General features: G+C 45.8%; 5 protein-coding genes across 5 annotated transcripts; 1 reads left to right on the top strand and 4 right to left on the bottom strand.

Annotated features, from left to right (window-relative positions):
• Positions 1-274: 274 nt before the first annotated feature.
• On the bottom strand, positions 275-1,863 carry ACHE_70234A (uncharacterized protein; the record flags this gene model as incomplete). The annotated part of the gene is made up of 7 exons (XM_043282545.1): positions 275-486; positions 544-765; positions 820-1,018; positions 1,077-1,173; positions 1,232-1,473; positions 1,533-1,712; positions 1,768-1,863. 7 exons carry the CDS (start codon positions 1,861-1,863, stop codon positions 275-277), a joined length of 1,248 nt encoding a protein of 415 aa, XP_043139913.1.
• Positions 1,864-2,492: 629 nt separating this feature from the next.
• Positions 2,493-3,788, bottom strand: ACHE_70235A (NAD-dependent epimerase/dehydratase family protein; the record flags this gene model as incomplete). Its single annotated transcript, XM_043282546.1, has 1 exon — positions 2,493-3,788. The coding sequence occupies one exon, from the start codon at positions 3,786-3,788 to the stop codon at positions 2,493-2,495; it is 1,296 nt and encodes a 431-aa protein (XP_043139914.1).
• A 4,756-nt stretch (positions 3,789-8,544) lies between these two features.
• ACHE_70236S (spherulation-specific family 4 protein) lies at positions 8,545-9,589 on the top strand (the record flags this gene model as incomplete). The annotated part of the gene is made up of 3 exons (XM_043282547.1): positions 8,545-8,756; positions 8,819-9,176; positions 9,269-9,589. 3 exons carry the CDS (start codon positions 8,545-8,547, stop codon positions 9,587-9,589), a joined length of 891 nt encoding a protein of 296 aa, XP_043139915.1.
• A 1,667-nt stretch (positions 9,590-11,256) lies between these two features.
• ACHE_70237A (endo alpha-1,4 polygalactosaminidase) lies at positions 11,257-12,168 on the bottom strand (the record flags this gene model as incomplete). The annotated part of the gene is made up of 1 exon (XM_043282548.1): positions 11,257-12,168. The coding sequence occupies one exon, from the start codon at positions 12,166-12,168 to the stop codon at positions 11,257-11,259; it is 912 nt and encodes a 303-aa protein (XP_043139916.1).
• A 562-nt stretch (positions 12,169-12,730) lies between these two features.
• Positions 12,731-14,861, bottom strand: agd3 (putative extracellular serine-rich protein; the record flags this gene model as incomplete). The annotated part of the gene is made up of 2 exons (XM_043282549.1): positions 12,731-12,997; positions 13,056-14,861. The coding sequence occupies 2 exons, from the start codon at positions 14,859-14,861 to the stop codon at positions 12,731-12,733; spliced, it is 2,073 nt and encodes a 690-aa protein (XP_043139917.1).
• Positions 14,862-16,880: the final 2,019 nt, after the last annotated feature.

Raw genomic sequence — 16,880 nt, forward strand, 5'->3', positions numbered from 1 at the left:
AAGTGGTTAGTAAGTGGTTGAAAAGTACTCTTACTTACTCTTTTTCTGATCTGCTAAATATGTGGCAAATACCACCTCCTTCATCTCTTTTGATTGTACTCGTTTGAATGACATATCAATCTCTATAGAAGATAATGTATGAAGTAATTCAGCTTGCTCTTTCAGAATGCATATTATCATGATCTGATCATTTTGTTGATAAACTTCATGTATGTACTCCTAAATGTTAAAAATTGATAAGTTATTATGTAGTTATAGAGTACTGAACAAGCAGTTATGAAGTACTTACCTGAAGATCTTTGTTCTTTCCTAATTCGAACATTACACCATTGACATTCTGACCAGCTGGATAATGGAGAAGTCTTTGTTTTCGAATGACAGCTTGAATTGGGTCCATATTTGAGAAACTCTCATGAATTTGCTGAATTGTATGGCAATTATGCTCAGCACAGAATGATTGTAATGCTGGACTTTTAAGAAATGTACCTAAAGCCATTTATCAACACTCATTAAGTACTTATCAGGCACTTAGGAAGCACTTACCCAGTGTCAAGCTTGGGCTCCGAGCCTGATTTATCAATTGCAGAATTCCATTCATAATTTTTGCAGGTGCCTTTCGTGGAGGTGGAGGAACATGTGTATGAACACCATGAGACATAAAGACAAAATATGGATTTTGACTTAAATCAGTGGGAATTAACCAATGGAAAGTCACATTACATTTAGCATGTACTAATTTTCCAGGTCCCTGAGGATGATCATATGCTGGAGACAATAAGTACTTAGCAAGCAGTTTTTAAGTATTTTATAAGCACTTACCACAATACAGTGACTTTGACTTGATTGATTCAACAGCACCGCACTCTTCCATATCCATAATAATTTCATTATTCAACAATCCCTCAAGAAACTGAAGGTGCACTGAGCCATTCTTTGGAACTCTATAGGTATAATGACCTGCAGGGTCTGATGGTGCATTGATGCATCTAACATAGAAATCGAAACCACCTAGAGGATTCTATAATTGATTAGCAACTATAATAAGCAGTCCATAAGCACTTAGGATAATTAATTACCGGAATGGAGCTTTGGGTTAACTTAGGCTGGCAAGAATTCTGAAAGTGATAACAAGATAGTTGATTTTTAAAGAGATTTTTTGCTGATCGATAAAATCTATTGAATCATAAGTAGTTAATACTTGATAACGGAATGCTTGATAAGTACTTCTTACCTATATGCAGCATCTTTGGTTGTATCTCTTTCCATCTCATGAATGCGCTGTCGAATATCTTGCAAAATTGTCCATAAATCATCTGTAACATGAGTGTGATGCATATTTTTCAGTTGTATACCGGCATATTCACAGATCTTTATACCAGAACATCTATAAGAGGAGCTAGTATATGATGTTCCTAGGAATGAAGAATGGCTGGAAGGCCGGTTGCGATAATTTTGTCGAACACAGTACTGAATCTATAAAGTGCTTAGTATCTGCTTACCAAGTGCTTGTAAGGTACTTGTGAAATATTTACACTGTTAACCATGTCCTCTACAGTTTCCCTCTGCTGATTCGGCGGCACATTTATAACATACCCATATCCATTAGGATCAGTAGATGGATATTCCGGAAGATCACTTGTATATTCTAATTTAAGGACCTTCAATGGCTTCGTTGAGGCATCACTTAGCTGAATAAGAATATTTTCTTCCTTCTATCTAGTTAGCAATTAATGTCAAAGTAGTTAGGAACTAGTACAGATAATATACCTCCTGCTGGGGTTGACTCAAGTCGGTTTCAATTGATCTAAATAGATCATCTTGTAAGATAAAACCAGGATCTTCAGAAATGAATGTGTTCTCCATTGCAAGTAGTGGCTGAGTAGTTGCTAAGTACTTAAAGAACTAGAAATCGAGAATTCGGGAGGAAGAAGAAGAAATTAAGGAGTGAAATTCAAAGGATTTACAGGTATTTAAATATTTTACTTACTAGCGGTATAAACAAATTCCACATGGTCAGGTGACTTGCGCGTGGCGGGACCCGCTTTACGAGTCGATGCCACCTACCCTCTCGCTCCTATCTGGCAATTTTATGAGGGGCAAGCTGACTAATACAAAACAATCGGCAATTTAGATAGTCCACCTCCGAGCTATGGATTCCGACACAATTGTTCTCACGGGCTTGTGTCCCGGCAGGAACGAAGATAGAGACTATTTGAGAATGCAGAATGAGAACTGCCCTTGCCGTTTGGGGTCAATTTGGGAGGAACATGTTAATACTTTTTGATCATGTAACTTTCTATGCTTGACATCTTCTGGGGGGTTTCCTATCTTGGTACAGATAAACGTGGATATATATATGCGGTACTATCGAATAAAGGGCATTAAGGATGCACATATCATACATGCTCACGCCATGCAAATACAAAATGACAAAATAATCAGAATGCCGCTCAATTACAATGGACCTCCACAAGGCTGGCGACCACGCTAACCTATGAAGACAAACCACTAACATCCAAGAAATGACAGATATCCAGACATGCATCCTTCAACGTCTTCTCTGTCCTCCAATGAAGCTCTTCGTGAGACCTGGTGGCCACAGCAACACACGAGCCAATGTCACCAGGACGACGTCCGGTAGTTCTTACCGGAATATGCTTGGATGAGACCTCCTCCATGGCGTTCACCACTTCCATAACAGAATGGCCACGTCCTGCGCCGAGATTGAATGCCCGGAAATTGTCTCTCAGTTTACCGTCATTGGCGGCGTTGAGAGCAGCAATATGTCCTCGAGCAAGGTCTGTAACGTGAATGAAGTCGCGAACGGCGGTACCGTCTTCCGTTTCCCAGTCTGTTCCGAAGATCTGCAGCTCCTGATATTGCCCTGTGATGACTTTGATGACAACCGGTAGAAGGTTGGTTGGGACTTGCTTGGGATCTTCGCCCAGAAGACCGGAGGAGTCGCATCCGATTGGATTGAAGTATCGCAAATTCACGATCGTCCATTCGGGGTCTGAAGCGGCCAGGTCCGCTAGAATGGTCTCGCACATCCATTTCGTGCGGCCATATGGATTGGTGATTCCCGTGCATCCGGGTTGTACGATTTTTTCAACTCCATCGTCGTCTCTAACGATCTGTTCTCTATGGACGCAGAGCTCTTCTCTCAAAGGAAGACCAGAAGTTGCCAGGGTTCCATATACTGTAGCCGAAGAGGAGAATATGAACGTCTTGATACCAAATTCGCCCAGAGTTGCTGCAAAGTCTATCAGTCCGCTTACGTTGTTGGCATAGTATTTCAACGGCTCCCGGATACTCTCTTCGATTGCTTTATATGCAGCAAAATGAATGACACCTGCGATTCTGGACATGGGACGACCTGTTTCGGAGGGAACCCGGTACTCTTTAAGAAACTGCCGCAGTGCTAGTTGGTCTCGAAAATTATGGGAATGCAGCCGCAATGATGGCATTTTGGTCCCTCTTTGCTCATGATATTTGGATGCCAGAAAGTTGATCCGCTCCAAGACACTCAAGAAGGAATTGCTGAGGTTGTCGATTATTAGCACGTTATAGTTGGCTTTCAGAAGTTCCAAGGTCGTGTGACTGCCAATGAAGCCCAGTCCACCGGTGACCAGTATGTACCGGCCAACAAGAGAATCACTCTGCAGCTCTTCGAAGTAGCCATCGTTATCAAATAAATCGAATCCGTCCGTTGCTGGTGAATCTAGGGAAAGCGGGGAGCAAGGCTCGAAAGGACTGTTCGAGTCATATCGGTCCGGAGTCTCCATCATGGATAAATCGAAACAGCAATCTTGCAAAATGTCGATCAATCAGGACGGATGGTTATGCAGACGGACTCTGCTCTAATATAACGGATGCAGGATGACACCGGTACGCCTATATAGCAGTCAAAGCCGGAAGATCAGCCTCAAAAAAAAAGAAAGAAAGAAAGAAAGAAAGAGGCTGCTGTCGTGCAAATCCCGAACTGGCTCAGGGCCAGCCGCCGGATCAAGCATCCGAGTACCTACCGTCTGATGACTTCGTTCTTATCGAACGACCACAGTGTCTCAGCGAGAAGCCTGGATTACACTTCGAACACTGTGTGAGATGAGCAGACAGGGATGTACCACGCTAAACTCTCAAGTACTCCCGGTCACAATCTCCTGTGGTGGCACATTCTAGTTATTTCTAGCTGTAATGTATGGTCCAGATGGCGAAGGAGGGATAATGATCACTGTTTGGCTGAGTTGCTGAGCTGTCATTGCACAGACATGCATTAAGAAAATCCTCCGATGCGGCTAGTCACAGCTAAGGAGGGACTATTAGGTCTTGAATCCTTCCCAACTCTTCCATTATTCTTCCGAGGCATAGCAAGAGGCAAATGCCGGTTATCTCCCCTTGCGAGGTACGGCATTTCCGACAGCTCCAACCCTTCTACAGACCAGGAACATGCATGCCGATGAGAATGGCAGGCCTGTCATATTGACCTGGGCGAGTCATGTTATAAGCCTATTCAACATATCATCACTAGCAACAACTATGCTTGTTGGACATTGTGAAAATGAGTGTTGTAACTTGTGCATGTATGGATTGATAATGATAAACAAATTTTAGATTCAGTGTTGTCGGTACTGAAATATATCGCCAACGTTCCCCGCAGTCTACTCATTGTTACACGGACATTGCCTGCGCTTCCCTCAGTAGTTATCTCCTTTATATCTCCCCTTCATTCCAATTAGACGAGTAGTCTTCGGAGTGCTCACTAAAATGTACCAACAGTAAGACTAGCATTGATATTATTAAAACACCTCATTTAATATAACTTGAATGGTGCGATGGCGAAAGGATTTCCATTAGATACATTGCTCGTTAGCCTGGATTAACATAACAATTAGCTCAGGGCGGCTGTGTGGAGTGGTGAGGGGTCAAGGGGCGAGAGATCGTATTATGGGTTCTACCAGGACTGAGTGTCAACTGCAAGGAAGCCCGTAGATATACCACAGAGTGGATTTACATCCCAATGCCGCCAATCAGGAAGTTTTGTAATCCGTAGCATGAAACTATCAATACAGAATTTGGGATGGATAACCTGCATCATAGCACAACGGGGGTTTACTGCATTAGAGATCAACGAAACTCGGGAGCTCGTATGTGTGTATATATGTACCCATTGATTTGCCTAATTATACTGTGATGAAGCCATGATGATGTAAATCATTTAGGAGGCAGTCATATACCTCCATTGTAATTGCCTTTCCAAGACTTCGCTGCATCTGTCTTTGCCCGCAGGTGAGCGACTTTGTTTCTACGTGCGGGATTCTATTTTTGGGACTCCGAATGATGGCTCTGATATTACCAAGTCAGGGAGCATTTTACAGAACCTCGGTTCCTAGGAAGCTCGTGAAGAACAGCCCCAATCTGACCAAAGCCCTATAAAGGAAGGTTGGTGCGAAGGGCGGATGGTTCGCCAACTGAAGAAGGCAAGCAAGGTCAACAAGCTGCTCAATCAAGCTATTTAACCCCATATCTATCAAAGTGGGATAGTAACTGACAGTAAATTCACGACCGGACTTTAGCTCGGGCTATCTGGTGGGGATACTCTGCAACGTAACCCTTCCCACCCCCCAGGCCCTAAAGCAATCACTATGCTTCCTTATGGGGCTGAGGAACCCCTAGATTATAGAATGTCAGCAGCCATTTTTGAACTATTCATTTGTCGACTGCTGAGCAGTGGGATGTTACACACTTGGCGGCCCTCTTTGAACTTCGCTATCAGATACACCCAGGATGAATTGTCTCTTTCCCTCGGCCTTTCGGTTCAACATTGCCAATACCTTGGAGACAGAGCATGTTATGCGTTGATGACTAGCTTGCTAGGACCTGTTCTGTCTTTAATCCGTTTTTTTCTCGTTTTCTAATGGTTCTCCAGTGGTCATGAAATCATAATGTGCGTATTGCTAGAGATAGAGCAATAAGCTCTGTATGACTCGAACTTATATCGAGAACAACATATTATTACACTGAAACTGAAATGAGATTAATCATGCAGCATGAAAACGATTACATCCCGTCCCTCTTATCCTGGGTTGTGCTGTGCCGATTGTGATTTGTGCTACTGTATGTTTGATTGCACTGTTATCAAACCCACAGTGCACTTTTTTGTGCGTTGACAGACTACAGACATTCATACAGTGAGAAAAAATTTACTCCGTGTTTTTGGGAGAGCCATTGTCATCACCAGGCAGAAACTCGATGCTGTTCGACCAACTCGGCCCGTTTAGATTCAAGCCACAAATTCTTCCTAAGGATCCCCTCAACCTCTCGAAAAGCTTCCTCGATCTTGTTGAACCGTTCCTTACACTGTTGAACTGAACTGCAAATGTCGCATTGTCCGTGGCATTCAAGCCATGTGGCAGCCAAAAACCGAAAGTTTCCGTTCCATTCTTTGGAGTGACTGTTCCATCAGGCATTATAAAGTTCTCCCCATCTCGTGGGTTCTGAACAACTGTTGCGTTAGACTGTCCCTCCTTAAACCAGTTCAGATACTGCATGTTGCAGTCACCGAGGGATCCACTCTCTAGGATTATCTAGAAGGGCTTTTTCCAGCTCGACGCCGCTTCGCACCATCATGGTTGCCAGCCTGCCAGTGTCAATATTGTCATGTCAAAAAGAAAATATGAGAAAAGAGCTTACCAGTGGATATCTTCATACCAACACGCGGACTGCAGTGGGTATCATGCCAACGATGAAGAAGTCATCATCCTGAAGAGGGAAAGAGAAGCACAGACAAAGAAACAATCCCAGTAACTCCGGACATCCTGTTCGGATCCATTGGCACAGTAAGACGGCGTGGATGAAGCAAGCCACGAGCGACAAGGAGCCCAAGGATGACCCATACGGCTGACTGACGTCGGGCACGCCAATACAAGTTTCGGAGCATTCCTCGCCAGTCCAGCGACCTAACGTGGAGCTGACCAAAAATTGCAATGTCCGGCCATATAGTCAACGCGTGAGTTACTTCTCGATAGCTCACTGTCAATGACGACCTTTGCAGCGTCTGTCACTGACTGGTTATTCTGGCAGATGATATCACAAATTAGGGCCTCGCTGGTCGGCCATTCAATCCGGCGGCGACGTGCACATACTTACTTTGTCCCAAAAGATCATCTCCACGGCCGACATACCATCGAGAGGCTCGCTCGCATAGAAATGCAGCTCTGCAGGTTCCACCGGGTGTCGAGTTCTGCATGAGCTGCTCCTTCATAAATGCTTCGTGATTGTGGATTGTCTGAGAGATCTGTCTGAGACACGCCAGAAAGGGTTATGTTTGCCAACGGCTGGATGAATGAATATAACTGCTGGCCATTGCGAATTCGGTTGCTGATGCCGCATGTAGCAGGACATACACCGTTGGTGTAGCGATCCCTCGGTTCTGACAATCAAATAACGCCTTCGAACAGGCCTGGGCAAGCCCCGGAAATGACGTTCACTTGCACTCCTGTCTTAAAATCGGACAGAAGGTCGCGGAGGACAGATGGGTGAATCTGTTTCTTCCCAATACTGTAATCTCCGACATTTATCCTGCTACCTTCGAGAATGATGCTCATAATGTCTCCTTGCTGAGCTTGTTCCTTCATCATCGCTATCCAATTTTCCATCCAAGCTCACAGTTCATGGGCAGCAACCTAGGTAAACCAACGACAACCATCTAGATAGGTTTGTCTGTAATAGGTATATATGACCTCTTCGCCGCTAGAGCCTGTCTAATCGAACTTAATAATGTCGGTTGGCTGTTGTGATCGTTTTGAATCCACATGAAGTGTTTCTCTAGTGGGAAGCACGATAGAAAGTCCCCTTCAACTCCCCTTTCTCGAAGAACCATACAGTATCCCACCAAGTCAGAAAATGCGCAGCCATCCTTGTGGTCCGTAGCTGCGCATACGACAAGGTAGTAGATCATTCTATATTTTGATCGTTTTGATTGTTTCGCTCGTGTTCGGTGATATCGTAGTATCAGGGGTAAGTCTCCGACTGCTATGGTCAGCGCTAGGCAGCTAAAATAAGCAATAATCAGCTCACCATTACTTTGTAACATATGTAAGAGGAGGCTTAATCGGGATATCAATTGCCTCTTATAAGGTGCTTTGGTTGGCAAACAGAATAAAAGCCCGTAGCTGAAAGCACATTTTGCATTCTTGTGAATGAACTTCGATATAGAGGCAAGTGGTTCTTTCACTTCCCTTCAAGCACTTTTCAGAATTTGATCTCTATCTTATTTATATATGCTCACTTGGGCATAAGTCCCTTCATATCCGGAGGGCGAATCTATCAATTACTTCTTCTGGTATCCTTATCCACGACCCTCGATGGTGAGTTGTATAGACTGGGATCAAAGCTGATGTAACAATCAAGGATGAAATAGGCAAAAGTTTTCATGCAACTGTACAACATACAACTCACCAGTAGCTTGGAAAAGAATCCAGGAATTTATATCCCGCATTCTTATCTCGGCTACTTCTGAGCCATATCGCTCGCTCTCATACGGAAATGAACTCCCAAATACTGGCAAACCGGTTCCTCCAGAGCAAGCGTTCCCGCCTCCTCGTAGCATTCATTGTCCTCGTTCTGATTCTAGCCATCGTCATCCCTCCAGCAGTGGTCATCCCACTCCGAGACAAAAGCATGGGCCCGAAGTCAAAAGTGTTTGTCCCTCTCTATGTGTATCCTGCTCCCGGCGCGTGGACTCCGTTGGAGAATGTGTAAGTCACCACATTGATAGTATTTCTCGCGGTGTATTGAGGATAGGAACTGAGCACTGCAGAGTCGCCACACATCCGAGCATTAACTTTACCGTTGTGATTAATCCCGGCAATGGACCGGGTCCCAATGCCCTGCCGGATGCAAATTACACGCGCGAGATTCCCCGAATTGCTTCCTATGATAATGTGCGGCTTCTGGGATACGTTCCCATTACTTATACCAATCGTGATATTGCACTTGTGCGCAGAGATGTTGAGACGTATGCTGGGTGGCCAGTTAACGGTTCCAATCCTGACCTCACGGTCCAAGGTATATTCTTTGATGAGACGCCGCAGGAATACGATGACCGTGCTTTGGGTTATTTGCAGGAACTCACGGACTTAGTAAAGAGGAGTTCGGGGTTGGGTCCCGATAAATATGTACGTGCTCTAGCTTCCCCATCCTGACTTATATATTTTATCCTGTTGCGCTGCCTCATGCCATTGACCCGTGTGATAACCAAAATAACCAGGTATTCCACAACCCCGGCGTCGTTCCAGACTACCGCTACATATCGACAGCCGATTCCACCGTAGTCTTCGAAGCAACATATGATACCTTCCAAGAGCGCCGCAAAGCGAAAGTATTTAAAACCCTCTCGGACGACAATCGTGGCCAGTTATGTGCGGTAATTCATTCCGTACCAGATAGCGTGCAAGGCTCCAAATTGCGCAGTCTGGTAAAGAAGGCCCGGAAGGTTGCTGAGGAGGTCTATATTACGCATTTGAGGGTAGATTACTATGCGGGTTTCGGGCACAGTTGGGGTGATTTTGTGGATTTGATGGCAGCTTGAGCGGTGGATGTGATATCCTCTGTCTATTTTGTCTCCATTATTATGATATACATGCCTTTGCGTTTATTCTTTGATCATAGTCGAGTACTCGCACACTAAGAAGGAAACTGGTTTTTTTTTTTTTTCTTTTCATACGATATCGTAATTTTCAATTCCACTTTCACCACCAATACATACACTAAACCTATCCGGACTAGCCCAAACCCTAACTATATAAATACAAGCCAGCATATGCTGGTCCTAGACGCATCTGCAGTCCATCTAAGACCGTTACCAAACCATCTTCCTTCCCAAAACGCATAAGACGCAGCCTAGTAAATTATCCGATTCGACTCGAGTCAGCATTTGCCTTTGCCCTCGCATGCGGTAACACCCTCTTGATTCAGTTGTCAGTCCGTATTCAAATATGGACTGTGTACAAGTATTCGGTGCGTGATTCCGATTGCGCCTGATGAAACGTTCCTGTTGATGTACTATTGATATCGCGCATGATTCAAGGCTACCGTGATAATTGTTGGTGGTGTGTGGCACTGCATAGCTTTTGTCGCCCTGAAAACTATTTAGAGGGGTGCTTGGTAACGCCTCAAGTAAGGGTTTTGTGCAGAGTAATATGCATGTTTTATCGGTTACGGATATGTTATTGGATTCTTTAGCTATCATGGATCACAATCACTCGATTCTACAATTACACATCTCGATTGCCAACTATGAGTGCCACAACTGCTTCGTGTCAAGTGATTACGCTATCAGTAAGATCAGTGTAGTGTCGTTCCCCGATGTGCTTGCCGCATTATCCATAGCTTGATATCCTGGAGAACTATACATCGATATGTGTACAACAGCCTTTGCCACAAAGATAGCCAAGATAGGCAACACAGAAGGATTTCGACGGAACTTGAATGAGAAGTATGCAGTACTCGGGAGTCGGGAGCGCTGTAGTATTTACGAACGACAAATCTGTTTGTGGAGTGTGATCCAGACACAATTGTACCCAGATCCTGACGCGGAGAAAGCAACCCGAGCATCTCCGCGAGAGTAATAGCGGATGGTTATTCCCATGGCTTCATGGAGATTATTCTGAGACACAAAATCAAACCCCGAGATTTCCTACCCAGAAGCACCCGTTACATCCGCTCGGAAGCATGTCCGGATCGCCAGGGCGATCCTGATTTATCGTCGGACATAGACCGCAATGGTTCGGAAATTTCCAGCTTAGTGCAGTTTTCGCCACACCACATGGCCAGCATCAGCTGACACCCTGTAGTGGCGTTAGAATGCAGATAGGTCTTTGTTTGGAACGGGCCTGGGCAGCAAACGGGGCGGGGGCTGGTTACACAGACAGAAGTCTTCAGCTCAACATGAGCTCGAAATTGAGTTTGGGCTTTTACCATGTTGACCAGGTATGGACTATAAGTCATCAGCAACTACTATGTACATTGATATGTGTCATTTACAAAAACTGGGTTGCTTATGATTGAGTATACACGACCACCAGCATGTGTGCACATGAGACATTGGAACGCTCATCCGAACATGAATAATTCAATATAGTGACAGGAGTCATTTTTAGTATTCAAGGAGTTTATTAGACTAACAATATTGATCAATATATTGCCATAACCTAACTAGAAACACTTCAAATCGCATTCATTATCGTAAAGCCGATATCAACACGTCTGGATCCAATCATCCAAATTCATATTCTTCATCACCGTCGAAAACCCCATCGCCCCATCCGATCCACAAACACTCTGCTTCTGTGCATTAGTAACCGCAAGCGAATCATTCACCTCATTCCCCTTCGGATACTCAATATGAAAAACCGGCTTCCCCGCCTCAATAAAACTAGAATAAGTCTCACACTCCTTATACTCCCCACACTGCTCATTCACACTCCACTGCATATTCCTAATAACATACGGAATGATATCCCCCGCATTCTTTAAACCCATCGACATATCTCGCGCATGCGTCTCATTAGCCAGCCAATTGACGTAGTCCGCAGCATCTGCGCGCGTCAGACCTAGTCCGTTGTGGTTATCGTAGCCGTCGACATTATCCGGGTCGACGCCATCGCAGCCCTTGTCACGGGCTGTATCTAGGCGGGAGAGCATGATTCTGCGCACATTTTCGGAGTTGATGTCGAGCCAGCGCTCGCCTGGCCAGCCGGCTAGGTTTGAGCCGAGGTCGGATTTGTGGAATTGGGCTCTGTCGTCGCGCCAGTCTTCGTAGCTTCCGGCGGAAAAATAGCAGAGGACTTTTCGACCTTCGCGGTGGAGTTGCGAGATGGTTTCTTTTGTGTTGTAGAAGAGGTCGATGTCGTATATATCCGTGTTAGTCGATGTATCGTCGAGCTGGTAGAGAAGGACAATTTGAAATGTCGACCCGGCTGCTGGTTGCCATTTTGCAGGTGTCGGCGGCGTCTCTCTTGGCTCCCGCTCCTTATCGTGCTTTAAACCCAAAGCCAGAGCAAGACCCAAGACTAGAATAAGCACGAGTACGGCCGAGACGAGAACGATGAGCTTCTTCTTCGTAGACCACGTCTTCCACCCTCCCGTGGATTGGCCCATAGGGGTCATGGTGAAGGGGGTCGCCATAGCAGGCGATTTAGAGCTGAAGATCGTGCATGAAGTGACAGATAACGGTATTTTAGACATGATTAATTGTGAATCTTGACTGTCAGACAAGTGTAGTCACAAGATCGAGCTCGTATTCCTGTCACACTACTTCTTAGTAGTAACTGATATGTACTGTGCTCAATACGAGCCGGTAGTGCTGTGGTATACCATGAGATATGGATACAAGATACATCAATTGCACTTTGCGTAACGCTAAACTTGTTTGGGCGTACTGGTGACACATTGCCAGCTCACTCGTGTCATTGAGCGAATCGCTAATACCACTTGGTAGAGTTATGTTAGGTCTTATCATGCTTGCTGCTACCACACGTTATTTGGATAGATAAAGAGTAAGGGAATTTGCATCTTCAACACACACTAATCAAAAGGACTCAATTACTTGATTATCCCATATGAATTCTTGACTAATTATTAATTTAATAAAGCCCGAACTTTACCGCCCCTTTTTCATCCTACACTTATTACCGACCATTCCATAGTATAATTCCCGATCCAAGAGGAACTAGAACGGGATAGGCTTCGAAAGCGTAAAGGTAACCGGTGAGCCAGAAAGCTTCACCCACACCGTAAGAGGATCGCTCCCGATCTGTTCAGTCTTGAATCCCTGTGTATCGGTCGGGGGAACAGAGAACGTCACTGGAATGGGTGCTGCGCAGTTGGCATTTTCGGCGGAAACCGTCACACCGGTGATCTCGCGGTTCGACGTGAGATAGCTCATGTTGTACTTGCATTGATCGCGGGTGTAGCGGGATAGGTATGCATCGGACATCTAAAAGTAGTCAGCAAGAGCTGTTATGATGGAATTGGTCTTGATTATGTATACATACCTCTTGATGTGTCGTGCTGACCATGGGCCAGTTCACAAGACGGGTGAACTCTTGGACCTGAGTCTCAACCCACGCTTGGAAGATAGAATAGTTCCCAGTATTGCCATTGATTGTGATAGGTTCAACATTGGCGTTGTGGAGGTTGGCCTGGTGGAACATGTACGGTGAGTGGGATAGACTGAGCAGACGAACCATGGTATCGGATTTCTCCGCGGTGAGCAAGTCATTAAATCCGCCATTCCCATAGTTTCCAGTGCCGTGAGACGTCTCAATCCACTCATCCACGGTACACTTGGGCGAGTTGCAGTTGTAGTAGATACGTGTGGCCCAACGAGGGTTTACCTGCATACCAGCAAATCCATCATGCTCAACAGTAGTAAAGTATGGCCACATGCTATTCTCCTGGTTCACAAGCACAGAGCGTGTGTTGTCGCCAACGCAGTTCCGGACTCCGTTGTCCCACCACGCTTTGAGAGCATCGCCGTTGTGCAGACCAGTAATGGCAGGCGGGATAATACCCTGGGACGTATATTTCTTGGCCGAGGAGATACCAACTTGCTTCAACCAAGCCTGGTTGTAAAAGATTTCTTTGCTTGCATCAGAGTAGGTAGCATTGTTCTGCTCCAAGTGGGTAAAAGTGTGCGAGACATGCGCAAATTGGTCCCGGTTGGCCTCGTTTGTCCACCAAAGCAAAAGTTCATCCCGATTGGTGCAGGCCGAAGACCACGTGTATGCTGTTGTCCGTACTGGCCAGAGGTCGGTTCCTGTACCTTGGGGCTTCTTAAACTCCATCTCCGTGTCAGGGGGAGACTCATACTCGATTCCACCGCCATTACAAATAGACTCTCCTTCCTCAGTCGTACTGGAAGCCTCAATATTGCCGTTGCCATTGTGGCCAATCTCCATGAAATAGTCACTACCGGGGTTCATTTTCGCCCTGATCGACGGAAGCCATTCAACAATGCCGTTCATATCCGCGGGAGTGATGCGATAGACGGTTCCTGGAGAGTTGTAAATGTCCGACTCAAGGAACATGTCATCAATCTGCGTATTGAAGATAACACGTCGCTGTCCAGCATGTGTACCGCGCGTGATCCAGTTAATCCAAGCATGTTGAAGATAGGTCGAAGTCTGACTCCATGTGGTGTTGCTCGAAATGAAAAAAGCCATCTGCTGTCGGCCGCCGAAGTTGTTGATGACCGCAGCAGTGGTCTTAGTAGTAATCACACCGTTCTCCGCAAATTGTGCAATTTCTTTGGTGTTCGTTGTATTGACAATGGTAGCTGGGTAATGATAAAGGCCTTTGGTCGTGACGCCCTCGCCTATCTTCAGGCCCGCTGTTGGGAACTCGCTAGTATCGGAAATCGACACCAGTTGCTCCACGTCATTTGCGCAGCAGCCTTCACCAGCAGGAGTGGTACCGAATCTGTCCCCAGGATAGACATCCTGATGGACCATTCTCACACCATATTCAATCTGGTAGGCGTAGAGCTGGTTCCATTGGTCTGGAGTCAAAGCACTCTGGAAGCCACGTTCTTGCCCATAATCATAACTCACTTCGGAGGTGATAAAGATACCCCCGAAGTTACCACCCTCGCTGCTGTTCAGTGCTGGCAACTGGACGCCGTTTTGAGGGACAAGCAGCGCGGTGAATGGGACACCATAGGCATTGAGGCCCGAAGTTGCGTCGCTTGCGGTGGCATTATCTTTCGCAATGACCAATATGTTGGATGAAACAGGCTTACTGTCAACCGGCGGTGCTGCCGGAGACATGCTCGAAAAGAAAGATGATGGGATGAGAGACATGGTGGGCACACTGTCCAATGCCAAATCTCCCTATGCCGTGCCTGATTGAGGAATTGGCTCGATTGGACTGTAGAAAAGCGGGTGATGACGATGGGTAAAAAAGTTTAGAGGAACAGAAAGAGTGGAACAGTCAAGTAACTCGAGTGTTTTGTATAGTAGCACTCGTAAAACTCGAACAACGCACACGTCGAATGGTCTCGTGACAACATCGATGAGAGCTTTCTAGTCAAATAGTGGATCCCGTACCATGATCGCTCCGATATCTAGCAATTCAGGGCGAAAGCATTTGAATGTGGTCCGAATCCCACTGTCCGCGAGACGTAAGCTTTACCAATTGAGCTACCTGGTTAGTAAACGGGACGGAACAGATGACAACATCCTTCCGGCTCCATACATAGCATGCTCAATGAGAAGTCGCTCACAGGAGGTCATTTGGTTCCGGCTTTTTCATTTCTAAGCTTGCCGTGGTTAGAGGGCGAGATAGGTCCCATTCATTTTACAAGTGGCATGATTGTATCGGAGCATGTCGTGTTGCCTGTGGCACATGGCTATTGCGGAGTACATTGAAAGCCAAAAAAAGATATCGTAGTGAGAGACGCCATGTGTGAACAAGCAACGCCTCCAGGAAATGACTGACCGGTATCACTTGAGATCTCGTGGCTAGTGATTGAGACTCTCGGGTTCAAACATGATTTGCTTCATCAGGCAAGGATTTAAGTAGTCTCTATAGGTCGCCCTGTTTTGGGTGAACGGGTGTTCCAAATTGATAGCATCCGTGGATGTCAATTTAATCCATCCATGATTCAAGAACAGGGTAAGGAATGCCATATCAACAGAAGATCCAGCTTTCCATGTGGGCATACCTATATGGCAGCTGGGGAGATGGAGAGCTTAACGCGACCTGGAATGAGAAGTCCGTCTATATTACAATTTGTGTATTTTATGGTATTGGTTGGCGTATTTGCAAAAGTGATTTCTGCAAGATGTTTAAAGGCGCTATTCCCGATCGGGAATAACTCCATATCGTCCCAACGTCAACTGCTCCCTCGGTCTTTGCGTCCACTGAGTTGCCTTATCCTATGTCGCGTGCTTCTTTCTTCAGTCAAAAAAAGGGTTTTTCATCTCACATGGCAATAGAACAACTGAGGATTTCCAATGTGCGCAATGATGCAACACGGACAGCACCGTGTTCTGCCCTTAGCGGGGAGGACGAGGGACATGGTCAGCAGGAAAATATGCAGAGGTCCCGTCGTACAACTATTCAGATGCGGCTATGGCTGTGTTTCAGAGCTCGGGGGTTTGTCCATTAGAAGGCGTTCCTGAGGAATGAAGGATGATGTTTGTTTATGTCCTCGACTCGGTACAACTTACAGGGATGCATGGCCTTTCCTATCGAGTACTCCGATGGAGGTTTCGAGCTCGGGCAATCAGCATGGACAAGCTGTGGCCTCTGCTTAAATTTGTTCGCACGATGAGCCTTATTGCAAATTCTGCAACGGTGACAAACAACAATTCCTTTCGACTACCAAGTGTCAAGTACTTAGCATGTCCATTGTAAGGTAAACCTGGCCTTAACCATACATCCTTAGAGCTGGTCTGACCGTGGTAGGTGTCTGACTCAGTCTGTGGCGGGAGAGCCCATTCCCCAAAGAAGGGTCAGAAGTTATTAGTCAAGCGGTGGCTCTTTTCGGCACTTTGACATGCTTTTCTTCCTTGCTTTTTTATACCTATTTTCTTCCTTTCTAAGAAGGTTTATACTATATTTCTGGTAATGCTCCACCATGACCCAGATACTTGACGTCGTGCCCGTGGGGTGGCATGGGATGAGACTCCACTGGTGGCAGTTTGTGAATGATCCCTTACCTTTCCGATATGAACCAACGCTAATGATAGCTTCCAGGTTTTGATCGGGGTTCTGCTTGGTTCCATTATTGTTGGATGTGTGTACGCGATTCAGTCTGCAGTGAGAAGGTGCTTTAGCTACTACCAGGTAGGACGAGCCTGCAAACGTCTTCGAAG

The sequence above is a fragment of the Aspergillus chevalieri genome, chromosome 7, assembly GCF_016861735.1.
Source record: "Aspergillus chevalieri M1 DNA, chromosome 7, nearly complete sequence".
In the NCBI taxonomy this organism is placed as follows: Eukaryota; Fungi; Ascomycota; class Eurotiomycetes; order Eurotiales; family Aspergillaceae; genus Aspergillus; species Aspergillus chevalieri.